The 27,949-nt window shown below is 40.4% G+C and overlaps 1 protein-coding gene across 4 annotated transcripts in view; it reads right to left on the bottom strand.

The window, feature by feature from the left end:
• The window catches only part of VPS35L (VPS35 endosomal protein sorting factor like), a 114,339-nt gene that overhangs the window by 50,945 nt on the left and 35,445 nt on the right, over positions 1-27,949 (bottom strand). For all 4 annotated transcript variants that reach the window (XM_077141704.1, XM_077141705.1, XM_077141706.1 and 1 more), the window contains 10 exons: positions 23,803-23,899; positions 23,045-23,092; positions 21,586-21,679; positions 17,817-17,894; positions 17,201-17,323; positions 9,148-9,194; positions 8,200-8,311; positions 7,555-7,671; positions 5,020-5,073; positions 2,098-2,178 (listed from right to left, as the gene is read on the bottom strand). In XM_077141704.1, the coding sequence (XP_076997819.1) occupies positions 2,098-2,178; positions 5,020-5,073; positions 7,555-7,671; positions 8,200-8,311; positions 9,148-9,194; positions 17,201-17,323; positions 17,817-17,894; positions 21,586-21,679; positions 23,045-23,092; positions 23,803-23,899 (851 nt within the window). The remainder of the gene's footprint in view (positions 1-2,097; positions 2,179-5,019; positions 5,074-7,554; positions 7,672-8,199; positions 8,312-9,147; positions 9,195-17,200; positions 17,324-17,816; positions 17,895-21,585; positions 21,680-23,044; positions 23,093-23,802; positions 23,900-27,949) is intronic.

Below are 27,949 nucleotides of genomic sequence, written 5' to 3'. Positions count from 1 at the left end.
TAGCTGGGGGATGCTGTGTCTCTCAGGATGTCACATCTGGGGGCACATGATGTCCATTAGGCCCTCATTGGTGATATAAATTTTGATCAGCCGGTCAAGGGACTGACCAACATCTTCACTCTGTGGGTACTATGATTCCCCTTGCAATGAGCACATGCTCTATGGAAGATCCCGTGAGATATGCAAAGACCCTACTCCTAACTGAACCCTATCCCTATATTCTGCATCTATTCATGATTCTTGCCTGATCTTGTCTTTACTGTGATGGTTGCGAAATGGCAATTTTCCGACTCTACCATTTCTTTCACCTTTTTCAGCTGGGATTCTATTATAAGGAAGAGCTCGTCTCCTTTCTTCCTCTAAACTTCTCCCTCATCTATTCATGTATTCATCACCAGAATGAACTCATAGTCTTCTAGTTAATTCAGTGAGTTATAGTCCATTACTGTCCTTATTTAGATGCTCAAACTGCCCCAGCTGGAGCCTGTGGGAGCCCCTCCAAGCTGCCTTGTGCTCTTTCACGGGTGCCCATAGTTTTTTTGAGCTTCCTTACTTTCCCGTACACACACAGGCACAATGTTCTAGGCACATCTTGTACCTTCCCTGTGCCCACCCTGGAGTAAACCACTTCTCCAGAGACCCAAGCAGTTTTATTTTTCTTGACGTGGTACCCAGTTAAGACAGGGGTTTACTGCCAATAAGAGCTGCTGCCCTGAATGCTGGCTGAGCCCAGGACAACTTTTATAAATTGCTTTTAGATGAGTCAGAATAATTCTTTCTTTCTATTAGTACAATTCTTTTCTCTCTTGGGACTACACTGTTCTAAAATGTTTATGTTATCTAAAAGTTTCAATATAGTCTCTAGCAGTCAAGATTTTGCTAAATATTCCTCAATAAAATTTCTAACGCACATTAATTTTCATATGCCTGAGGTCTTTACAAGTGACAAGCATACAGCCCATCTATTCTACACTCTTTATTTATTCAACAATATTTACCCAGAGCTGCTATGCATCAAGCATTATGCACAACCGTGAATCGTTTGCATCGCATCAAGCAAAACATCAGGTATTCAGTGGCCGCTCAGCAAATAGTAATAATGAACCTTTTTAACTGGCAAAAAGTAAAAATTTCTTAGATTAATGACACGTGAAAATTCTAAAACTCCTGTAAGAATATGCAATTAATTGTCTCAAACTAAATGAAGTTCAAAGTCAAGCTCAGTAAACAAGCTCCAAAACATCATGTTACTAAATAAAAAATAAAATCTTAAGTAAGTCAAGCATTGCTTTACAGTAGGTGCTCCTGAGCTGGATTCTGTACCACAGGGGGGAAAACTGTTACAGAGGACGCTACTGAGTCAACTGTCAACATTAGAATATGGATAGGGGAACAGACAAGATAGTGTATCAATGTGAAATTCTCTGAAGTTGGCAACTGAACAGTGATTATGGACAAGATGCCTAGTTCTTGGGAAATACTCAGTGAAGTTCTGAGAGGCAAAATAGCATGATGTAAGCAACTTAGTCTCAAGTGATTCAGAAAAAAAGCTTACATTCACACTCGTATATACATATGTTTAAATGTAAATAATGTAAGTGTCTATGTACGTGTGTGTATACACACACCGAATAATAAAGCATATATGGAAAAATGTTAATGGTGGTTAAATCTAGACACAGGGTATACGGGAGTTCTTTGTACTACTCTTTCAACTATTTTTTATTTCCAAATAAAGGTTGTTTTTACTGAAAAATATATAGGCACCTTTCTCCCTGGTGATGTCAACAAAGACAAAGTTTATTCAGCATTTATCATGTACTGGGCAACCAAGTCAAGGCTATGTCTTGCAACTCATTTAATCCTCACAACAACTCTGAGGAGAAGGACTATTATTATGCCCATTTTACAGGTGAGAAAACCGAGACACAGCAAGGTTCAGTAATGCGACTAAAGGGTACCAGGCGTAGATGTAGCAGAGCCAGGACTCAAACCCAGGACTATCTGACCTTATGGCCCAACCCATGCAACAAGCTTATTTAATTCAGCAGAAGAAAACCCCTAGCAGAGTTGAAATGAGAAATACAAGTCTGTTACCTGAGGGTAGGAATCTTCAAATGCGCGATCTGGGGTCATGTGCTTGATGACATCAGCCAAAACGGTGTTCACCTCTCGCTTCTAAGTGGGGAAAATAAACCAAATAGGGCATTAGACAACTCATTGCGGTTTTTACCTTTTCTCGGGGGGAAGTTTAACACTTGCAGACTCAATCGATCATAAACTCCCAGGAAACAGTTTTAGAGATTCTGCTGAATATAACATACGAGGAGAAAACCACAGCACCGGTCTAATACCACAGCCTCAAAGATGGCAATGTCTCCAGTGAGCCAGGACTAAAACACTGCTCTCAAAGTAGATGTCACACTGACCAGGGTCTCCCTAGGGGATGGCTACAGCAGTCATGCCTGTCCCCGGACCCTCCCTCAAACCCTGGGTGGAGACTGCAGTGGCAGAGAGCACTGACTTGGCCCCTTATGAGCTATCTGCCCCCAAATGTTCTCTTCATCTTTGGTATCTCTATTGAGGGTCAACGAATTACAGTCTAAATCCAACCCATTACCTGTTTTTAGATGGCCTACTAGCTAAGAATGGGCTCCCCATGTAAATAAAAAAAAGAAGAATATTTCCTGCCAATGAAAATTATATGAGATGTGAATTTCACATATATAGTTTTATTAGAACGCTGGCATACTCACTCATTACATATTTATCTCCTTATATATGGCTGCTTCTGTACTACATGCAGCAGAGCTGAGTAGCTGCAACAGAGAGCTTACAGCTAGCAGAGCTTCAAATATTTACTATCTTACAAGGCACAGAAATTCTGCCTTGATTCCTTTTCGGCCACTGTCAGATTTAGTGTGGTCCTGGCTAAGTCACTTTCCTTCTCTGAAGGAAAAGCCTCTCTTCCTCATCTCTGAAATGGGGAATGCCCATGCCAGAGTTTAATAAGCATTAAATGGGAGAGGAAACATAATGGTGACTCTCTGTAGAGCATTCGTTGTTTGCCAGGCTCCTTACCTAGAAGCCTCATAGCAACCTTGTCAGGAGGCTGTTACAATTCTCTTTAGAGAAATAGGAGATTCCAAGGCTGGGATAGGAAATATATAAAGGAGCCTGGAACATCCTATTATAACAGAAAGCAAGGAAGGCATCAAAGACTCCTGAGAACATGTCAAAAGGCCTCAGGAGCCAGCATGAACAGGCCCCCACTGGACAAAGATGGGACGATTTGAGCATCAGCAAAATAACATCACTGCAATGGATTGAAGCATTTCAAGTATGTTTCAATTCATGCATTCTTAAATACAAACAGCAACTCCTTTGGGGATGCCAGGGGCCCTATTCTTTATTCTAAAAACTGGGAAATAAAAAGGACAGAACACAAACATCAATCCGCCTTTCCTGTACAAATGACTTCAGAGTAGCCAAGTTGCCAACAAGGGGAGTTTCCCCTTAAACAAGTATTGCAGCTAACCCATAAATAAAGAATGATACACTTGGAATATCACCATTTTGCAACCCCCGAATAAACGATGAGACCCAGGGGATGAGCTCCAATGGTGCTCACAGCAGAGAGGGAGAGACAGCCAGATGTCCTGAGCCTCCCGGGAGAAGCACCACGCCATTCAGGGTAGAGTCATGCCAAAACATAAAATTACGTCTCTAGAACAAACTGACAATTTACAGGAAATACTGGAGGCAGAGGAACATGTTAAACACAGTATAGGGATGCAATCAGCAAAATCCAGACTGGGAAACTCAATGGGACAAATGGCCCAAATACTTCAACAAATAAATTATAAAGGGGAAAAAAGGGGAGGAGGGGTGGGAGAGAGAGATCAACAAAGAACCTACAGATTAAAAGAAACTTAAAAAGCATGCCCAAGTCACTCCATGGATCTTACTTTAATCTTGTTTTGAACAAATCAACTAAAAAAAATTATAACTGGGGAAATCTGAACAGGGACCACACATTTAATGACATTAAGGAAAATTAATCTTTTTAGTTGGGATAATATATTGGGATTTTGTTTCAAAAAAGAGAGTCCTTATTTTTTAGAGATACATAATGAAATATTGACAGATGAAGTGACATGATGTCTAGGATTTCATTCAAAACAACCAGGGGTTGGGAGAAGTGATAAGGACATAAATGAAACAAGATTTGTCATAAGATGATAATTCTAAAAGAGATCATATGTTTGAACATTTCCATTATAAAAAGTTAAAAAAAAATTTGGACACAAGGTACAAAATCAATAAATGTTACATAATGCTGAAAGCGAAGCACAATCAATTTTTGGTGTTAGAGGGCTGGAGAGCAATACCCAGTGATTACCAAGAGAGTTTCTGGAGGTTAGTTATTTCCTCTTGCTTGTTCTGGATGGTGATTACATGGGTAAAATTTGCAAAAATTCACTAAGCAGTAAACATATGTGTTTTTCTGTATATATCTGACACTTCCATTTAAAAAGTTGGTTAAAATAAATAACTCTGGCAAAAGCATCTACATTCAGCTTTATCTGCTTCTAAAGCCCTGCTCTTTGACAAGTGCAGTATATCCCAATCTGGGGTTCTACTCTGTGTCTAGGGAAAAAAGTACCTCTGTTTGTGCATGAAAGAAATTACATGTGAAAAAAATTACATACAAGTCAAATACATGTGCTTTCTAGATCCTCTTGGAAAGCTGCAATACACTCAACAAATCTAAGGGGTCTTATACTGAAAAAAATTGTCTAACTTTGTAAAACGGAGCTTTCCCTAAATTTACATGTGAACATAAAACACTTTAGTCATAGTACATGTATTACTGCCTCATCCTACTTTGCTATAAAGGAATAAACAAATAGTACTGTAAAATGCCCAAATGCCAAAACTAGACTCATTCACTATTATAAACACACAATATATATATATATATAATTCTTCCAAACACAACATCACAGTCACACATACCGTAAAATGCTTGCAGGTGTATTCTACCCACACTTCAGCACAATTAACGTAGTCCTACAAAGAAAAAATAAAAACTTCCTTAAAATAAGGACAACATGGGTACCTTACGGCAAAAATTTATCACGCACAACTTCCCTCAAGGCTTTGGCAAGAGATAGGAACTTCGAAAGTGATTCTCTCTAGAAAACTTTGGCCCACTGATAAATTTTACCATGAGAAGAAAGCCCAAGTTGCCCAAAGCCTGAGACTTTCATTCCAGAATAATTACTTGGGCCAACATGGAAATCTGGGAAGCTCTAACAAGCTCAGAAACTCAGGAGAAACAAAGGATGGTGCTCTCAGATTAACAATGGGGAAACTAATGGAGGATCCGATTGGCTGAACACTTAAGCTTTGCTTTAAAGTGTGATTTTGCATGTTCTGAGGACAAACAAGCTACCTTAAAGAAACAGTCCACTTATCCTATGGAGGGGTGGTGATAAAAAACTGTGTATTAAATTCAAGACGGAGGAGGCCCACAGAGAGGCAAGTTGATGTTTACAATGATAATGACCAATTTAGGCTGCCTGCCCAGAAAAACATACAATTGGGGAAAAAAGTGGTCAAGGGAAAATATAGTCAACAAGTGCATTTCACTTCGTCCTTTACCTTTTCTGTTCTGACTGTGTAACATAGAGACAGAAGAAATGGGGAGAGGAAAAAAATATTTTATTCACATAGGAAAAGCGAGGAACACTGGAAGGTCTAACTGGAATGCTAAGAAGGTAAACTTTACCAGGTGAGTGTGAAGTTTAAAAACTGGAGGAGATTGCCAGTTCGAGCTTTTGATATAAGGTTGCTTTGGGCCACTGAGGCAATGGCCAGCCCAGTGCCAGGGATAGAAAGTTGTTTATTTGTTCATTTAAATTTTTACTGTGGTAACATAAATACAACACAAAATTTCCCATCTTAACCACTTTTATGTGTACAATTCAGTGATTACCAATTGCTTTCCCAATATTGTGCCACCATCACCATCATCATCCATCACCAAAACTCATTCATCCCCCCAAACAGAAACTTTCTACCCCGTGAGCAGTAACTCCCCACTCCCCACCCCAACCCCAGCCCCTGGCAACCTGTACTCTACCTTCTGTCTCTATGAATTTTCATATTCTAGTTATTTCATATGAGTGAAATCATACAATATTTGTCCTTTTGTGTCTGGCTTATTTCACTGAACATGATGTCTTCAAGGCTCATCCCCTACTGTAGCACTGTATCAGAATTTCACGCTTTGTTATGGCCCTCAGAAGGTTTTTGACTTACAGATCCTGAATAAGATAGTCTAGGCAGTCAATCTGTGATAGGTAAAATAAAGAGTTCTAGCAGCTGAGGTTTAGTGAGCATTTTGCTAAACTATACTAATGCAGATGGTTTTGTGAACACATTTTTTGGGGGTGCATGGTCCGGGAATCAAATCCAGGTCTCTGGCATGTAAGGTGAGCATTCTACCAGTGTACCACCCGTGTGCCAATTTTCCTAAATTGTCACTATTCTTAATATACCATTGTAAATCTCGTAATTAGTACAATCAACTATAATTGTGCTCAGTTTATACCCTTTTGGATAAATGACTGCATCAAATGCTACACGTCCATATTCAGTTATTTGTTGCTAGTAAGAGAGGGATGGACAGCACAGGGCATTGTGGTGTCTGACCAAACGGTCCTACAGTCTCCAAGTCAGCCAGGACCATTCAACTATTGGCAGGTACAGAAACTGCCAACATGATGCCTGAAAGGATAGTTAGATCTGAAACCCAAAGCGATATTCATGGCCAGCATGACATGTACGATGGTCTCTATCATCAGTTGTCTGTCTTCCTCAGATTTCCTACAACTAAAGCATGGGGTGCCAGGCTGCAGCTGACTCCACTCAAGGGATGGAGACTGGAATTCCCTTTTGCTAATTACTCGTTTGACCTGTTGATCTTCAACTTATGAACACCTTATAAATCTCTTCTCTCAAATCCAAATACTAGAGACTGTTGCATTTTGGATGCTCTTTGCAAAGCTAAGTGTCTTTTAAAGTTTCAAATATTTGTCATTTTATACTTTTAGTGCACCTTGAGGCCTCAAGATTCAGACACAAGTGGGATACAAAAATCAAGGAATATGGGGGCAGAAGAGTAGTTCAGTGGCAGAATTCTTGCTTGCCATGTGGGAGACCCAGGTTCGATTTCTGACCCATGCACCTCCTTCCCCTCAAAAAATTTAACAAATGGTGTTGCAATTATGAGATAGTCACATGGAAAAAAGAATGAAACATGACCCCTACCATACAGCATACAAAAAAAAAAAAAAAAAAAAACAATGAATACATCTTTAAAGCTACTAGTTTTCCACTACTGGCAAACAAATAAGAAAATTAAAATAAGCAGAATTTGAAAAACAAAAGTATAATTAGTTAAAGGTAACTTTTTAAAGAAAAAGTAAACTGCATTAACTTGGACAAAAAAATCAGTCTAATCTAAGGTTCTAAACAGTCACCTACCTGTGGATTCTTCAATTTAGTGATCACTTTCCAAGCTTCATTCAGAATCTGAAGTCGATCACTCTCAGGAGGATCAGCCAAGGCCAAGTTTAACCCCAGTGAGCGAAAAAGGAGATGCTAAGAAAAATAACAAACTGTTACATTGCTGGCAATTTTAAATCAGAGCAACCTGACACTTAAAGAACAGAAAAGGCTGTAAAATTAGTTTGACTCAGGGTTAATCTTCTAATGGCCTCTTGATGAAGTTCTAGCACAGACTTACATGAATGGGTCAGACTAAGAAACTGAGAACACAGCTTCACCTGATGGTTCTAATTTGTGGCTTAAAATAGTTCACTGGACAAAGCTTTTCAGAAATACTCAGTGAAGATAAACTTTTGAAGATATGAGACTAAAGCTTTTCCTAAATAGTTCACAGTGAGCTGATTTGATAGACTTAGGACTCATGGGGGCCTGATTCACAGCAATTACATGACATCTAACAACCAATCTCTAACTCATCTGCCACCCCATACTTCAGAAACAGAGCCTATGCTTGTTTGCCTCCTGGCCCAAGCTGCCCCCAACACTGGACTCTCTCCCTTGAGAGCTATCCAGTAAACACTGCCCATTGTTCTCCTGCTGGGCATCAAGTCAAGATACTACCTTGGGGAAGCCAGACTCATCACACTCTTTAATCATGCCAATGAAATCCATTGATCTGGTGGCAATGAACTCGGCTCGGAATGCTGACATCACGGAATTCAACAGCAAGGCACTGCAAGACACAAGCCCCCTAAGTCAGCAGAGCTTCCTATTAATGAAAGCCACTTGAATTTTAGGATGCATATTGACAGGATGGATGACTGACACTGACAGCCTTTTAATAGTAATGTTGGAAGAAAAAAATGAGAGACTGGAGTAAAAAGGCAACCTCTAGAGACATAGTATTTTGTACATATTTGAAAGGTGATAAATTTTGAATAAACTGGATAGATGGTAGACAGAAGGACTGATATAAGCAAGTAAACAATCAAATCCATTTAAAGAGGAGAAAATCAACCCTCAATAGGTGGGTATACTAATAAAGTAACAATATCTATTCAAGCTGTAAATATATATCCACATCTATAAAAAGACTGTTTTAAGCACAACAGGCAGTAGTGAACAAAAACTATTTACTGCTGCTTGCACATCTACCACTGAATGGAGAGAAGGGAAACCTCATATGCCCTAGGGACAGAAAGACTGAGTTCATCCGGGTTCTACCACTTATCACAGCCCCATGGGAAAAGGCCTATTGTTGCCCCATTTTACAGAGGAAGAGCCTGAGGCACAGAAAGGCTAAGTAATTGGCACAAGGTCACATAGCAAAGAAAGGGTAGAGTAAGAACTGAATCCAGGCATTGGACTCCAGCACTCTTAAATGCCATGCTGCCATTTCTCTTATCGCCATGCTACCTGTTCTCTAACATGCTATCCTTTCTCTCACCGCCATGCTATCCTTTCTCTCTGTCAGCTCTCTTGCCTGTAAATGCATGCCAAGTTCAATTTCCAAACCCAACAATCAACTTCATTTCCAACCTCAAGCTTTAGGGATTTTTAAATACTTACTTGTTTCCTAGTTTCTTACATCTCTCCATCATCTCAGTTAGCAGAGCCTAACAAAGTGAAAAAATAATAATTAAAATGATCAGGTTGGAGAGTCTAATGCAACACTTCTCAGTAAGAGATTTCCATGTAATACCCTGAAATAAATGTGGCCACATACCCATTTATATAGTTCTCAGTACTTGGTGGGGATGGGAGGTTAGGGGAGGAAGAAAAACAAATTTACTTTCATGGCACTGGGTATGATGGATAAGAGCTTGGGCCCTGGCACCAGGCACAGTGGGGTTCTAGGCAAGCCTCACCAGCTACTTGGGCAAGCCGCCTGCCTTTGCAAACCTGGTTTCCTCGTCCTTATGTGGAGGCCGAGCATGGTACCATTCCATACACAGGACTACTAGAGGACGGTGAGATGGGGGCCTTGTGTTCTAGGGTACCACTCAGAACAAGAAGTGACTTATTCCCCATCTCTCCTACCAAATCCCACCTCCACCGTCTCCCCCATTTCGTATCATGCCCATCCGTGATGGAGAGAAATGCTTTGCACTCACGACCTCCCTTCTTGCAACCACCCACAGGTAGGCTCTCAGTGATCCCATTTCACAGATGAAAAAGTGAGCCACAGCATGAGGTACTTTCCGGATGCTCATAACAGCAGACCAGCCTTGAACCTGGGCAGCTTGGCATCAAAGGCTGTGCTCTTGCCCAGATGACCTCTCCACACATTTTGAGGCATTATTTTTCCAAAAGGAAGTAAATGCTGTACTCCTTGGGAGACTGTTAATAGCTTTAAAGCTATTGTAGGACAATTATATATCTTTAAAAGAGCTTCTGCTTTAAAAATAAATCAATCAATGGGGAGGAGGATCCTTCAGGGCAGTGGGTTGGGGAAGGTTCTGAGTGGTACAGACAAAGTCAACCACAAGAAAAGAGAATAACATCCGCCATATTGAGCATTCGCCAGCGCCAGGCTAAGGGCCTTAAATCCCTCTTCTCATGGACTCTTCACAACAACCTTGTGAGGCCCAAGAACACCATCCCCACTTTACAGATGAGGAAGCCAAAGCTCAGGTAGGTTAAACCACTTTCTAGTCAGTATAAATTCAGTAAGACTGAGATTTATATCTAGGTCTGACTTGGAGGTTAAAAAATAAAGCAAGTCTTTCATGTGATTGTGCCTTCTCCAGCTGGGTCCCTTTGTGTCCCAAGGTGTTCCCTGAATAATTAAACTGAGAGCTGCCTGTACAAAGATGGCTGACACCCCCATTTCCAGAACCTACTCAGATTTCTGTACCTGCCCCACATAAATCAGGTTGGGTCCGGGACAATCACAGTGGTGTCAATCCCTTGGCCGGTGGTCTGGGTTTAGGCAAGGGAACAGGATCCATTTCTAACTGTTGAGATGGGGTGGGCAGGCTTCCAGGGGCTTCAGGGAAAGGTTCCCTCACTCTTAAATGAGGGCCCAAGGAAATGACAACTCTCCATATTTCTGCCTCTGGATGCTGTCACATCTGGATGTGATGTCTGGAATGGCTGCAGCCACCTTGTTGCTAGCTGGGGACGGAGAAGAGTGTCAACCAGAAGCTGCCTGGGCCTGATGCCTGCACTTGTGTAAGAGGACATTTTTGTGTGAGAGTTATTTTTGAAAGGCATGTCAGTAAGGTGGTTTATTCCTTGCAACTAGAAGCATCCTGGCTGAAGATAAAATTGATGGTGTAACAAATGGCTTCCCTGACCAATCACGGGGGATTTATATCTGAAAAGTCATTCTTTTTGCTTTTTAAAATTTTATTAATTTACATACAGATTTATTATATATATATATATTTATTTTAACCATTTTTAAGTGAATAATTCACTGGCATTAATTGTATTCACAATATTGTACTACCATTATAACCATCCATTACTAAAACTTCACCACTCCAAACAGAAACTCTATACCCATTAAAAGCAGTAACCCCCTTCTTCCACTCCCTCCCTCCCAGCAACCCTCTCTCCTGGTATCCTATAATCTAGTTTCTCATGTATGCATTTGTTTATTCTAGATATTTTACTTTGATGGAATCATAATATTTGCCCTTTTGTGTTTGACTTATTTTGCTTACCATAATGTTTTCAAGATTCATTCATGTTGTAGCATCATGTGTCAGAACTTAAAATTTTCATCTTAAAGACCATACCAAAGTGGTTTTGGGAAAAGATGGAAAAAAAAAGAAAGAAAAATTCTATATAATTAACCCAAAGATAACCACCTACCCCAATATACACAAGCAATGCCTCATTTAACATCTTCCTATGGGGCAACTTCAACGTACTAGACACTATTTCAGATACTGGGAACACAGCAGTGAAGAAAACAGAGAACGCCATACCCTTAGGGCAGTCATCCTCTCAGTGCCACATGCCCACCCCCTTGCACCCACCCATGAACTCACGAGAAGTCTTGGCCCACCACTGCTGGAAAGATGACCTAAGGCAAATACCAACATACGGGCAAAACACTGTGGCCAGGAAGATAAGACAAAAGTTTTAAAACATTCTTTTTCACCAACCATGAATGCATTAAAAATGCATCCAAGAACTTTATTCTCCAAACAATGGAAGGCTCTGTCCTCACAGAGGAAAAGCCATAAGGAGCCTGAAGATTGTGCATCCCAGGCAGGTCTGCTGGAGGTTTGTTTGCTTTTTTTCTGAGAAGTGACAGGATTGATTATCTTTGGCAAGAACTAGAAGAACAATAGTTCAAACCAGGATGAGAAAGAAACAAGCCTTTTGGCTGAGATAAAACCACTGGAAAACGCGCAGCTCAGCACATTGAGCTTTCAGACACAGCAGAACTTGCAGATTCAGAAGATTCATATAGCAGGTATTTGTTTAGTGTGCCAATCTTTTTTTTAAGGCTTTTTGTTGCTGTTGTTGCCCTTACATTTAATCTATTTAAACTGCTTTGTAAAAATTATAATATTAAGGAATGCTCATAGACACAAGTTCCAACGAGAAGGGCGTGCACCAAGTGGAACCTCCCAACTCCACTGCAGGCAGTCCCCACTGCTGGAGTCACCACTGGCAATGTTCTGGTGCTTTCCTTCCTAGATCATAGCCCTATGACTATGTAGTTTTGTTTTGTTTACAGAAGCCTGGTGATTTTTGTGTTCTTTATTTCCTTACAAAAATAGGATAGTGTTATATATATACTGGGCTGTAACTTTAGGTTGCAATCTGCCTTTTTTATTCAACAATCTAGCATGGAACCCCTAGTGCACACAAATCTATGTCACTATTTCTAATAGCTGAGGAATCCATACCATGACATTTTTTTAAATTGCCTCTAATGGATGGACTTTTAAAAAAACTTTTGATTTTGAACTAATTATAGATTCATAAAAACTCACAAAAATAGTGCAGAGAGGTCCCATATACTCATTGAAGACCTCTCTCCCTGATAGCGCCACCTTACGTAACTAAGGGACGTTATTAAAACCAGGAAACTCATTGCTGCGATATAACTAATGTGACCATTTCACCAGTTTTTGTGTACACACACACACACTCTGTTTTTTTGGTATGTCTTTGTGTCTAATTCTGTGATGATTCATTACAGATAAGGTTTTATATAACCATTACCACCTTTGACGAATTTTAAAGGTTATTTCCAGATTAGGATTATTTAACCACTTCAAAAATATAGGAAAAGAAAAACCAGTAAGGCCTGTGCTGCATTTCTCTTTTCTAAACAGAGATGAACTCACATGCAGTCCAGGCAGTGGTGTCCTTCTAAGAGGGAAATTTGGTAAGACACACAGACATGGAGGGTGAGAAGACATGCGAAGAGAGGCAGAGATGGGGTGATGCTGCCAAAAGCCAAGGAGTGCCTGAGGCAACTGGAAACTGGGAGCTGCAAGGAAGAAGCTTTCCCTAAGCCTTATGAGGGAGCCCAGCCCTGTCAATGCCTTGATTTCAGACCCCCAGTTTCCAGAACTGTGAGAAACTAAATTTCAACTGTTTTAAGCCCCCTACTTAGTGGGGCTCTGTTATGGCAGCCCTAGTTCACGATACACTGCTGAAATGGTCCTTTTTGATTGTGATCTTAAGTAAGACACTTGCTGAATTCTAAGCCTCAAGTTCCCCATCTCTAAAATGGGGACAAGAGTAGTAGCTAGCCCAGGGAACCTGTGAGGGTGAATCAAGACAGCTCAAGTAAAGCAATGAACACAGAGACTGGCACAGAGGAAGACTTAAAAACAGGCAACTGTGTTAAAGGCTCAAAAGCTTAGTGCCATTTGACTCATCTCCCTCTTTCACTATTAATATTGAATAAAGCTATTCTACCATCTAATACCTCCAATAATGATTGATGGTCCTGAAATTTTCTTAACAATATGTGGAAATAGTTGTTATAATGGTAAGTGAAAAGAAAGCACCATAAACATTATACAAAGAAAAATTCTCATCTACAAATACACACAAAAAAATTATAGAGAGCATGAGGAAGACTGAGATTGAAGTTGGAATGTACCAAACGTCAACACCGACCAAGTATCCATGATAGGAGTTTAGTTGGCTCTTCTTCTCCCTGTAACCTTTCTATATTTTCCAAGTTCTTTCTAATTAATATGCATTTTTGTTAATAATTTTTCCTGATTATAAAATTACCTCTTACCCATTCCATCTCTTGGACATGCATGGCTACCAAGAGCTTCTCTGGCATGCTTCTGCTAATGTGATCTTCTTCAAGTACCACTTTTTCAGATCATTCCCCTGATCAAAAACCTTCAAGAACTCCCTGCTCTCCACAACATTCTGAACAAACTCTGCAGCCTGGACTGGTGCACGCTGGTCTGTGCCTAGTCAGCCTAATTTCTCACTTTTCCCCAGCAGCACTGCCCTCCACCTCATGCCTGTTACCTACTATTTGTGCAGGTCCCTCCCCTTGAAAGCCTTTCCTTTACCTGCTCTCTGCTCGTCTCCTGGCCCTCAAATTCAGCTCAGGCCCCTTCCTCTTCAATGACGCCCCTGCAGCCCAAGCATACCACCACCATTTGCCAGGCCCTGGGTCACACACTGACATGTATTGACACAGTCACCCTCGCAACACCCTTAGAGGAAGGTTCGATCATCAGACCCATTTTACAGTTGGTAAAACTGAGGCACAGAGAAGTAAAGCAGCCCAAGGCAATACCGCACAGTTTGCACCCAGGTTGGCCTGGATTCCTTCCTCAATCCCAGCCTCTACTGATGCACTTTCCTCTTCCCCCCTTCAAGATTCAAACTCTGCATTGCACAGCTTAGCAAGGAAGCCATCAATGGGATTCACACCGAGACAAAACACAATTGATGTCAGAGATCAGACCTTGCCTTCTACACCTCCCACACCACAACACCTGACAAAGAGCTGTTGATTGAGAACAATTAGAAGCTGATCAAGGGATCAGTTTCCACTGCCTAGAAATCAGTTTTATAAAATGACTACTTTTCTCAGCAGCACTTTGCAGAATACACTGCATAAATGTGCTTTTTATTTACAACAGCTTGATTTTCATTATCGGAAGGTAAAAGCAGTCCTTTTTTCAAACAATGACAAAAAAATAGCCTTTCTGAACATCCTTGATTTGGGGGCAATTTTAGATTTCAATTTTGAATTTTGTACATCATATATACTCAGTTGAAGATGATCTTTCTCATTAACCTTATCTCATTCACCTGCCACATATATCGCCAATGGCTAACACTCAAACCTCACGAGCCCACTACATCGGAGACTTGGCTTCTTAAAATACACTAAGTTCTAACCCCAATAGACCCACTACAGCCACTGTCAAAGAGCCTTTAGGCATCACGGTGTCACATGCATTTTGCTACCATGTTCTACCCTGACATCAATTCTACATTTCGAAAATGATTTTTTTTTTTTGCAAGATGCTGCAAGATCTTTATTTTAGTGCCCCAAGAATCAGAGCTTATTATTATTCAGGTGACCTAATTTTTTAATCACTTCTTCTGGTACAATAATGATTTCCTAGAGCTTGACACCCCAGGAAAGCTCTATTCTCAGCTTCTGCCATCCTCTGAGAATACTGGTGCTTAAAATAAAAGTAAGAATGACTTCTGACACGTACCTCTTGTTTTAAGTCTGATTTTGCTTTTCATTAAATAAGGAGGGAAAAATAATTGTTCTCATTTTCAAACCCATCAATCCTGTTCTATATTTTAGTCATTCAGTGGAATAGCTAAAACAGCCCTCTTTCCAGTCAACTTCACGGTACCTCTTCCCAGGAGCCTGGGATGCATGTGGTTGCTGAGACTGCTGAAGATCATAGAAAATAGGCAGCATGTTTTCAAACAATCTTCCATTTAGAATGGCTTGGTTTAAAATCAATGTACCTAATAGCAAAAATTTCCCCTGAAACACAAGCTATCCCTGTTTTTCTCCTCTTACTTAATTTGAAAAAAAAATAATACAAGTAATGCATTATACTTGCAGAAGGGTTAAAAAATAGAGAGGCATAGAAAATAAGTTAAGATGACTGAAAATCTCATCCTCCAGAGATATTTTGCCATATCTCCTTCCCAATTCTTCATAAAGATACAAAAATCCTTTTTGCAGTTGTGATGTCACAACAAATGTTCAAGAACAATGAGTAGGGCCCAACAGTAAAGTGTTTAAAATGCATTATTTTATTTGGACTCACAACAGACTAGAAAATAGGAATTATTATTATTTCAATTTTACAGATGAAAAAAACAGGCTCAGAGGAGTTAGAGACAAGTTATTTGCCCTCTATTTTACAATGGCAGCTACTAAGCAACAGAGCTGAGACAAAGTCCAAGCACTTCACTCCAGAGTCCAACTCAAACAGCTAACAACCTTGCCACTCATGACACCCACAACAACATGACTTTCACTTTCTTTTTTTCCACTTAATATATTGTGACTCTTATGTCCACCCATACAGATCTTCATCTAAATGGCTCCATCACATTCTACTGAAAGCATTTACCATAACTAACCAAACCTCTTTTGACAGAAATTTAGGTTGCCTCCAATTGTGCACTACCATGAACAAATGTGTGTGTGTGTGTGTGTATAGGGGGGTATTTATGGAATAAATTCCTTTTTTTTTTTTTGGCATGTGCAGGCACAAGGAATCGAATCGGGGTCTGTGGCGTGGCCGGCAAGAACTCTGCCTACTGAGCCACTATGGCCCACTCAATTTCTATGGAATAAATTTTTAAAGTAGGATGTCTTGGTCAAGATCATGTTCTTTGTTTTGTTTTTTCCCCCCCTTTGGGGCTTTCAACATGTATCTGCAGCTTCGAGGAAGAGAGATGTTTGAATTTTGCTTTGCTCTTTTCCTTCTTTTGTAGCAAGTTCCCTTTTTCTCCTCCCCACGGAATAATTTCTCAACCCCTTCCTGGGGAAGACAAGGAAAGCCTCGTCCATCGCAGTGATGACTGTATTTTGAACTGGCATTTCACTGAAATTGCTTCTCAGTCATGGAGACGAAAACAGTATTTCTGCTATGATTCTGATGACATCTTAATGCCTGACAATGTTTCAATTAAACATACAAAAGAATCCCATAAAAGCAATTTAATGTCTGAGCTTCTCTTTCCTTCTGTAAAATAGGGAAATGATGTCTGCTTTATTGATGGTATTGCTTATTATGACCACAAAAGGAGAAGATGAAGTGAAGTGAACAGGCAATAAAGCCCCCTGGTCCCAGAAAGATTGCATAGGTTTGTATCTAGTCACCACCACTGTCTCGCCACATGACCTTATCTAAGCATCAGGCCTCTCTGAGCCTCCACATGCCCCTCCCAGGATTGTTGGATGGTTGAAGGAGATAATCTGGAAAAAGCATTAAGTACAGAACCTGTCACAATGGTGAACCCTCTATAAAGGCTGGCAAGCATTTATGTTGCTGTGGCTCTTATGAAAGGTCCCTGTAAACGCTAAAGAGCAGAGAAGTACAGAGCTGTTAAGATACGGAAGAGAGAGGAGCCCCGGCATTCCTCCTCAGAGATGAACTTTCCACCGAAGCTACCTGGCATTTACCTCAGGGGCATGGTAGGAAATGCACTGGAAAATCCAATCCATGGCAGGGGAGTACAAGGGGAGGTAGGACGGGAGCTCCACACCCTGGACCACCAGCTGGTTCTGGACTGTGTCTCCATGAATCTAGAGGAGACCAAATAAATATATAGAAAAAGAGGAGAAAATTGTATGACAAAGAGCATATAATTCATAGACTGTGCATACTTGGAAGCATATGGACGGCCCCGAGAGAAATAGCCTGGTTTCTCAGTTTTTGTTTTTGCTTTTCTTAAAACTCAAAAGAACACACATGACGTTTCCCATGTCACTGAGCTGAGTTGTGGGAATGCGCACTGTGGAAGAAGTCATCTGATAAAAACGGAGCCAGCAGATGCCAAGAAGAAAGGGTGATCAACTAGAGACATTTCTTGTTAACACATGCATATCAATCTCTCTGCTTGTTCAGTACAATCAACACATTTTAATGGTCTACAACTGACGCTAGTGTAATTTTCTAGTGTTTACACATTTAAAGAGCTTCAAGGCATTCTTGACTTGGAAAACCAACTGGAGTTTTTTGAATTTGTTATCATAAAACTGTTAACATCCATTAGCTGTCCTTATAATGTTATCTTACCTGCTTAAATATAAGGAGAAAATCAAAAAAGTTTTTATTTAGGCTTTCTTTGAGATGTGGAGCCACTTCTATTCCCACCTGCAGCCAAACAAAACAAAGTAACTTTGAGAAGAAAGAACAGCTTACAAATAATGTGTACAGTATGATGCCACTTTTCGAAGTTAAAAAATTACATATCTATCTATCTATCTATATATACACACATATATAGAGAGAGGTAAAGTCTGGAAAGACAATTTTTATTTTTTTGCTATCTGCTTTCCTATACAATGTAGTGCTTTTATAGGAAAAGCCACAGAAGCTATTTTTAATGAAAAAATTAGGGCAACATGTGCACTAATCATCTTTGCAATTTCCCAAAAGTAATGAATATATTTCTGAAGAGATGATCAACAGAACAGATCAATACAACACTAAGGTGGAATATACTCTCAATATTGCATATAGAATATTCTCTTTCTCTCTAAAATTTGGTAAACACACGTGGTTGTACTCATTTGATTTCGGTATGTAAGAGAGTCAGCTTGGAGTTCAGATGTTGCACTGTACTGGTGTATTGTTAAAAGTGATACAGATTCATTCCTTGCTGGGCAGACATGGAAATAGATACAAGGAGAGGTAGGATGGGAGCTCCACACCCTGGACCACCAGATACAACTTTCAATATATTTTAAGCAATTTTATATAAGACAAATATGAAGTATTGCCATGCTATAATCCATTGGCTCCTGCATTCATTTGTTCAGAAACCAGATTGTAACATTTTTAGCTGAAGAAATTTACTAAGCATCGAGAACGTGACCAGAGCCCTGGGGATAAATGGAAAAGCGAAGGTATGAGCTATGGAAGGGAGCTCACATGTTTAAAACAAAACATCATGACACTCCTTAAAGTGAACTACTCAGATATATCTCAATTCCAAATTGCTGCTTCACCACAAACATAACTTCCTAAGGGACACTACTTTTCTGGGACTCAGTTCTTCAAAGACAGACAGATTTCTGCCGCTCTCCTCCCCCTATTCAGAAGTCATGAGGATTAATAATAGTGATGTTTTTTAGATGGCTGTGAACAATTTCCTTGTGAATAATTATGTGAGAACCATTGGGGCATTAAATTCCAAGGGATGCTCTGTGGCTAGTGGATACAGGAGGGGATGTTTCCATGGGGAAAAAAAAACATTGCATCAAAAAAATACCAACAGAAAGTCAGATCCACTTGCACTGTGTTGAGTCTATTGTCTTTCCTTCCACTTACTCATTTCGTAGAAAAGGCAATAATTATCTGTTAGGCAACAGCAAAGAAAAGTGGACAAGCAGTGGCAGTGAGCTGAGAGGGCTGTCTTAGAAGAGGAGTTAATCATACTTTCCTTCAATAAACAGCTTTGAGCTCCCCCCACACCCAACCCACTCACCGCTCCTGTTTTGTTTATCTCTTCCAATCAAGTCAAATGAGCAGCTTGGAAATCTGCTTGGGTCTAAAAGATTTCTACCCCGAGTAGCAAGGATAGTTGCTCGAGATTTCCATCTGTTGTTTGTGTCTGCTGGGCATTCATTCCCAATATTTCTTGGATCAGGAAATTGGATTTGTCTTTGAAGTATTAAATCTTCCTCTCAGACCATTAGGTTTCTGTTGGGGCAGGACTCACCCCACCCTGAGTTCCAGGTGAGTGGGTGCATGACCCAGGCCTGGTCAATAAGCATACCCCATCTCCTGATCACAGCAATGGATCTAGGGATGGGTAAGTGACCCAAAGTGATCCAATGAGAATCAGCCCTGAGACTCCAGCTGAACTATGGGGAAAAAGGTACTCTCCACTGGGGTTCCTAAGTTGGTCAGACAGAAGTTGCAACGGGCCACCATACAGAAAGAGCAAACCACAGAATGAAGTCAACTCAGAGGACAGCAGAGCTGAGTGATGGAGGGAAAGGACAATTCTTGATAACATTCTTTTGAAGTCCTGGATCTAGCCATGCCTGACTATCCTGGACACTTCAGACACACAAGCCAATAAATCCCCCTTTTTGCTTAAAGAACTGTGAACTGGGCTTTTGTCCCTTGGAATGCAAAAGTCTTATTGAAAGACTATTGACTACCCAATCAGGGGAACTGGCGCACTGCCTGGACTGACAAAAATGATTTCCACAGACATAATGTATTTCACTGCCAGTCTGCCTAGGATGGGTCTGCTTTGCCTTCTACATTTCCTCTTTATGGTCCATGTTTTAAAGTTACATCTGTCATTCAAAGATACTTTATATATGCAATGGACATTATCTTTTGCCTAGCTCATGTCCCTTAGCTCAAATTTTAAATTAAACATGTTTGCAAGGAATGAGTTTCACTCCACTCTTTCTGGTTTCCTTTCAAAAATGAGAACCATCTTCACAAGATATAGTGATTCTAAACCTTTATTACTCTATCATTCAACTCATATCAATATTAGTTCAAAGAATTTGTAGTATTCTACAGGGTAAAAACAGCAGAGTTCTAATATGCAATGAATATCCCTGCATCTCTCCATAGAGGATCCAGTAGAGTGTTTCCTACATAATTTTCCTTGTGACAAACCAAAATTTGAAGCTCTCAGAAACATATGTGATACTCCTGCAAGTTTCAAGCAGATGGCAATGTACAAACACTCTGGACTCTGTTACAAAGAGGGAACGGGTCACCTTTAAAAGGAAGGTTTTTCCTTCCATTCTCAATATCAAGGAACAGATGTATGAATAGTTTCCTTCCTAACAGATACCTGTTATTCACTCTGAGGACAATGATGATTTGATTTCTTTGTGACACTTGAGAACACAGAGCTGCTATCATCTGCTAAATGTCATATAAAAACAGCAAATCAAAGGCTCCATGTTCCCTCCTTCTGTCTTGACAATAAGCGCGATCACCTACAGGGGAGGCAGGGACTCTGTCTGAGGGTCATCAGGATCCAACCAAACGGGCAATAAGCCCTCTTCACAGTTAACAGTGCTGATGGCACTAGGGGGGAGGGCTCTCATGGAAACCCCAGTGGGCAGGCTGGCAGAAGCAAAGCCCCTTTGGGGTTGAAAGAAGTCATCATATGCCCTCCATGGACTGCGTTTTTCATTAACAAATATTTAATCATTCTAACTAGACGTTTCACGGTGCTTTAGAGGAGAGGATGGCCCAATGATTTACAATCAGCACCACCCTGCCCATCAGAGCAGTCCCCCAGGGCTGGCCTGAAGCCCTCTGAGGCCAAGCTGCAGCCGACTCCGGGGCCTATCATCACCTGGAACCCCTCTCCCTACCAAACAGCCCTCACCACCTGGCACTCAGAGAAAACTCTTTAAGATGAGGACCAAAAAAAAAAAAAAAAAAAAGCCCTCACAAAACCAGCAAATTCAAGTCAGAGGGGAAGTACATTTCAAGTCAAAGAAAAACAACTTATCAGCTTAAAGGCCCTGGAAACCTTGACAATTCAATTTCCTCCTTCCCAGCAAGGACTGAGAAACAATTAATTCTAAAAACCAGCTCATCTGTAAGAAGATGACCTTATACACCCCCTAATTAGAGTGACAGTAAGTTGGTCTACTTTAAAATGAATTTTTAAAAGAAATCCTCCTGCTCCACTTTCTGTAGAAAAGCCATGTTCTAAAATTAGCTGCTAATAACGTCCTTCTTCTAGTGACTTAGGAGGTGGTGGGAAAGGAGAAGCCTTGTGTGCACAAGTGCACATTCAGGGGACAGGACAGAAGTGCGCTGGTGACGTGGCTAGCTGCAGGCAGCAGCCTACCCGGCACAGATAGGCTCTGGCGTAGACAGACACCAGCGGGTCCCCAATGCCTCTGATCATGCACGTCAATCGCGGCAGACACTCTGAAATTCCTCTGTTAAAACAAAAAGAGGGCAACATTACACCAGGTGTGAGAACTCTCTGTTCTTCCCTTTTTAAAATAAAGCTAAAGCTAAACCTTCTAAATTTAGAAGAAGAAAAAGATTAAGTTTCAGGAATGAACAAAGGTCATCATTTCCATTTTCTAACGCAAGGTAACAAGTCTTTTCTTTCTCAACACAATTCATTCATTTAATGAGGCACTTCATCTTGACCATTTCTCTGTCCGGTGTTCACCCACACTTTCTTTTCTTTTTGAGGTCTCACTTATCTTACTAATTGTACAGCTTTTGTATTCTATTTTCTATCAGCCAATCATCCCTTGATCTTCTCTTGATATTGTCTCCCTGTCTGTATTCCTTTGCAATTTACTGTCCTAGGCACCCACCCACCCACCCTTCCTAGCACCTTACATTGGGCTGGCATTAGAGAGCCCAACATCAACATGCATTATGATTTCTTTTTCCTGCCACACGGGACTTTCCTTGGGCATTATCCTCCCTAAACAGCGAGGCAAAATAACTTTCTTCAGGATCAACATTATCCCCCAAACTCTACCAGGCATCCTGAGAACCAAATCAAACACATGTGGGATAAATTCTAAAGCAGATTCAAATATTTACTATCTGCAGTGCACTGTGAGTCAGCTCCTGCTTCAAGAAGTTTATTTTCTAAGTATCCAACACAACTCAGTGTTTCACTGGCTCAGCAGAAAACACATCTGGTTCTCCCAAGTTCTATAAACTACTCTGAAAACAATGTATGAGATGACCCAGAGTAGGACAGGGCTTAGAGACAGCGACTTTTCCTTCTGACATCAACATCATCGTCATCATCATCGTTATCGTTGTCATCAACAGCAGCACTGACACTTAGTGTGGGCCTACTGGGTGCCAGGCGCTGTTCTCGGTGCTCTTTGTGTGTCTCATAGAACACACACAGAACTCTTCTTAGCGCGTGTTCACAGAGGAAGAGACTGAGGCTCAGAGACGTTAAGTAACTAACTCAAGACCACACAGCTACTAAGTGGGGGAGCCAGGATTCAAAGCCAGTTGGACTGATCTTTCAAAAGTCACTCATGCTCTCCTACCTGGAGTTTTCTTCTTAGTAAAATGGGGACAAAAAATGGTGTCTCTATTTCATTAGGTTTCCAAGGGAATAAATGAGAAAATGCACACGTGGTGCTTGGCACCACATCTGCATACAGTAAGCATTCAATGAGTGAAGGCCATACCACATCTGCATACAATAAGCACTCAGTAGGTGATGGCCATTATTACATGGCCATGATAATATATGTGTGCATGTGTATGCATAATTTTTAGCAATTTCTGTTTCTAGACATTTAAAAGAACCTTACGTTTTGGAGAGGAACTTGTTACATTTCAGAATGGATGCTTCCACATAACTATAAAACGTTCTGTTAAGGAAGACATTTCCCAGATGGTCTGTGCCCTATGGGGAAAAAGACTGAACTATTCATGAAAGAGCCCTAGGCATGGATGTCTTCAGGAGAGATGGACTACAACAACCCTCAACAACCCAGAGAATTAAGTTAGCTAGTGGCTTGTGGTTTCTATATTTGATTTGTGAGGTTCCGTATGTATTTAAAATAATTTTGGAAAATGTTACATGTTGATTTATGGTTGCATGCTGAAATTTAAACTGGATTTTGAGCATTTCCAGCCTAGGTTGATGAGGAAAGAATGAACTTTAGATAACCGAGATTCAATTTGTGTGTTACTCAGATTCTCTGTTCTTCGATATCGGTATTTGTGGAGAAAAGCTTGATTAACTCTGTTCCTTTTAAATTCTTGGAACCAGAGAAAACATAGAAAGATGGAGCATTTTAATTGAGAGACTTAATGTGGAAATGTTGCTAAAGGAAACAAAGGCCTTACACGTGGCATCAGATTCAAAGTAAAAAACAGAACATTATTTAGAGAGAGTAAGAGTCAAAGGGCTTCTAATATGGCTTGCCTTGTGTTTTCAGGCTAGCAACCATATCAGAACCAAATCTTCAACAGGAATTTCAAGGCATCCCATCACATGGCTTCTATTAGCAGTGCAACTCTTTTAGCCTATCTTTGAAATCATCAGACCAAAAAAAAAGGATACAATCTTGGAATGAGTTCCCTGATGGAAGCAATCTTGAAAAACCAATTTAAGCATGTTTCTTTGGCCGTGTCATTCACATTCTCTGGAGAAAAGTGATCTGTAATACAAAAACAATACCCATCAGCCCTCGCGAATTCTCGGGATCTGCTATGGCTGGTAGGGTCCTGGGAGAAGGAGACATCATCATGGAGCAGAACAAGGAGGGGGAAACTCAGTCCTTTCACATCTCTCCTTCCAAGTATCACTGCTACTATTAGAAAAAAACTGAATGACAATGAGAGCTGACACCCATAGCGATTTTCTAAGTGCCAGACACTGTTCAGAGAGCTTTACAGATGTTAGCTCATCTAATCCCTACAACAGCCCACTCCTGGTACGTACTTTTAGTAGCCTCTTTTTTAGATGCAGAAAGTGAAGCACACAGAAATTTAGTAACTTGCTCAGGACACACAGCAAACAAACCAAAGAGATGGAATTCTAGCCCAGACAGTCTGGCTCAAGAGCCTAATTCTTAGCCACTGCCTCTATTATAATCCAGAGGTTCCTGGGTGCCCACAAGTAACTATGATGATATTTCTTTGGGAACCTGCATCTGTAAGAGGCAATGTGATCTACGCTTTGTGCTACGCATCACAAGGGCCATACTTGAGGTTGTAAAGCAAGGCCCTGAGGTGAAAAACCAGCCAGAATTAGGTCACCAGCTCAAAGGTAATGCTCTAAGATACAGGTTTTACTTATGGCAAAAACTGCCAGTTGATCCCATTATCTGCAGAACTCTCATTTTTCTGCTGGGCATACGGCCATCCTTGCAGCGAGAAGTGGCCACGTTACCAAGTTCTGGCCTCAAGATGTAAACAGAGGTATCATGTACAGCTTCTGGGAAGTATCTTTAAGGGAAGGGGCTTGCCCTCCTTCACACCTTCTTCCTTCCGACTGGCCAGAATGCAGACACAACGGCTGGAGCTTCCTCAGCCATCTCGAACCATGAAAGCAAGAAGAGAAAAAGGCCAGGACCCCTGGTACCTGGAACTATTATTACTTTGAATATTTTGTCACTGGTACCCAAGTCTGATCCTGATATACAGCTTAACAAAGAACAGAACAGAGTATGGAAAAACTAAAAAAAAGAAAAATCCTACCAATACCAAGAAGGAGTTCTGGAACTCCTATATGAAAATGATTTCTTCTAAATGATTTCCTCAGAGAGTGGAGCCCCCATCCCACCACTAGATGCATTTCATACCTCTAGGACTTAATCAAAAAGGGACAAATAAATTACTTTTGAATACAGCAAGTAAATCTTAGCTTGATGGTGCTTATCTTGTCTTAAAGTGAGTTATTTATTTTTTGCCCCTGATTCTGCCACTTGGTAGTATACAACTAAGGTGATCAGAATTCCTATGGAATCAGCAGAAAGAAAAAACTCTAGGATCTTCAGTAGCAGAGAACAGTCACTAATCACAGCTACACATATTTTTAATTGCAATCTCAAGTATTTTTGGGTGTTCTGGCAAAATTTATCCACTCAAGAATTACTTATTTGCTATTTTAAAAAGGATGGGGGGTGCTGTTATGAGGGCAGTTTAGTGGTAGAATTCTCGCCTGCCATGCAGGAGACCCGGGTTCATTTCCCAGCCCATGCACTTCCCAAAAAATAAACTAACAAAAACAAGCAAACAAAAAAAAAATCCAACAAATGGTGCTGCAATAACGGGATACTCACACGGAAAAAGAATGAAATGTGACCTTTGCTATACAGCATGCAAAAAAAAAAAAAAGGATGGGAAATCACCATATTTCCCTTCCTGGTTTGAATTCATGCATATAAAGAAATAACTTTCAAGTTTCAAGAGAATTGGATAGGAAAAAGATTAAAAGTTACCCTTAAATTCATTTGTCAATCTTGCCTTTTGGAAAAGGGAGAGGCAGGGCTAATTTCCCTTCACATGACTAAATCATGTTTCTTGGAATTCAAAAGTAAAAATAGGTCTGTCACTTAATGAAATCCTTCACTTTACAGCTGAGGGAACTGAAGTTCAGCAAAGGGTGGGACAAATAGTGATTCAATCTGCCTGAGAGAGCTGAAAATCACACTAGAAGTTGAACTGCTCTGGGCACACGCATTGACTACAATCTATACGATAATCTGCATATATCAATGCAAAATCTTTATGCTTTCCTTCCAGCTCAAGAGATAATTTAGGAAAAGGATTATGGTATGCAGTACTTAAAAATCTTACAATGAACTAAACGTTACATTCCTTTATTTAATTTGCTCAACACAAATTTCCTAAGAGCCCTCTAAGGGCACTGTTCTAGACTCTGGGGATATAATAGGGCATAAGACAGACCCTGACCTCATGAAACTGACAGTCCAGTGGAAGAAAACACATAATAAACAGGAAAAAGAATAAGCAAGCAAACAAACAAGATATTTCTGGTAGCAGTCAGTACTATGAAAGATGTAGAATTAAGTACTAGAAAAGAGTGATTTGAGGGGGGAAGAAGGGCACATTAGATAAGATGTCATGGAAGGCTTCTTCAAAGGTGACATTTTAGCTGAGCCCTGAATTACAAAGAGGAGCCAGCTCTGCTTAGGTGTGGAGGAAGTGTATTCCAGGAATGGAAACAGCAAGTGCAAAGGTCCTGAGGTAAGAATGACCTTGGGATGGTCAAAGAACAGAAAGCAAGCCAAGGTGGTGAGTAGGAAGGGGTGGAGCAGGAGACCAGTCAAAGGAGGCTGCCCAAACCAGGTAATGCAGGACTGCAACCTTAGTGAGTGAGGAGTTTAAGAGCTTTTCTAAGTGCAACAGGGAACTCCCTGAAGGGTTCTGAGCAAAGGAATGGTATGACATAATTTCTACTTTAGCACTTGGGTTGATACGTGGAGAACAAATTCAGCATTTGGAAATTAATTCAGAAGAGACTTCAATGTAACAAAACGCAGAGTTGCTCCTTCCAGTTCCCACTTAATTTTCTTTTTCAGTGCTTCTTTTTTCAACCCTGAACTGGAGATATTTTAGGAGGAAGAAAAGTCTAGCTTTCTTTCACTTGCCAAGTGAAAGTGCCCCCTCTCAGCAGTGTGGGAACTTTACATAACAGTGCTTATAGGGCTGTGATGTCATCTTAGTCCATAGGTGCCTGGAAGGCCAGGTCAGTTAAGGACAGACAGATGCAGTCTCAATCAGCCATGGGGAAAAGCTGAAGATGGGAATGTAAACAGTTTATGGTTAGAATCACAATATGATAAATGGAAATTACTTCCCCCAAGATGGAAATAAAATTATTTTACCACATGGAGTAATGGATTCTTTCAAACGTATGCTGAGATTAAGAAATGCTGGGAAAAAATTACCACATCTAGTAGTGTGTACTTTTCATGAACCCAAAAGACACTAGTATCTTTCTAAACTCCTAAGAACTATACCTTGGCTAAAACTCCCACAGGCATAGGGCTCAAATATTAAAGTCACTAGTTAGAGCTTGATTCAAATGGAAAGAATGAGTTCAAATGCCACCAGCTTTCTCCTTATGAATGATTTCTTTAGGCAGAATTTGCACAGTAGATTTCAAAGGCTTCCTTCATAACTGAAGAGTTGGCCCCAAGATCACTGACACTTTTGAGTTTTGTCCCTTTCCCTCTGGTTCATGCAAATGAAAATTTTAACTGAAGGGAAAAAAAGAAGAAAACAAAAGGCTGATTTTCATCACTCAAGGTAAAAATGTATTTTGGGAGGGACGAATTTTAGTGATTAAAGTGCTAATTAATATATTTAGACAAAGACTGATAGAAGTAAGTAAAGAACCTTTTACTTTTAACTTTTAGAAGTCTGGGTAGGGGGTAACTCTTTAGTAGTATTTCCTGTATTGGTCCTAAAATCTCGGTACAGCCAGTGAAAACTGGGAATAAAGGGAAATGATTGCAGTAGATGCAAATGCAGATAATGGAAATATTTCAAGTGGTCAGATTTCAAATAATAATAAGAAGAGCCTGTATAAAAAGAGTATTTTTTAAAAATATGGTCACTGCCAAAAAAAAAAACACTGATTTGGGTTTAATTCCAATTACAGGCTGAGTACAGTTCACTGCTGTGGGTATAACATGGAGTACCAGTTGACAATTGTAAATCACGCAAATGAATCCACA

Source organism: Tamandua tetradactyla, chromosome 23 (genome assembly GCF_023851605.1).
Source record: "Tamandua tetradactyla isolate mTamTet1 chromosome 23, mTamTet1.pri, whole genome shotgun sequence".
NCBI lineage: Eukaryota > Metazoa > Chordata > Mammalia > Pilosa > Myrmecophagidae > Tamandua > Tamandua tetradactyla.
This window is presented reverse-complemented; position numbering and strand designations above follow the sequence as displayed.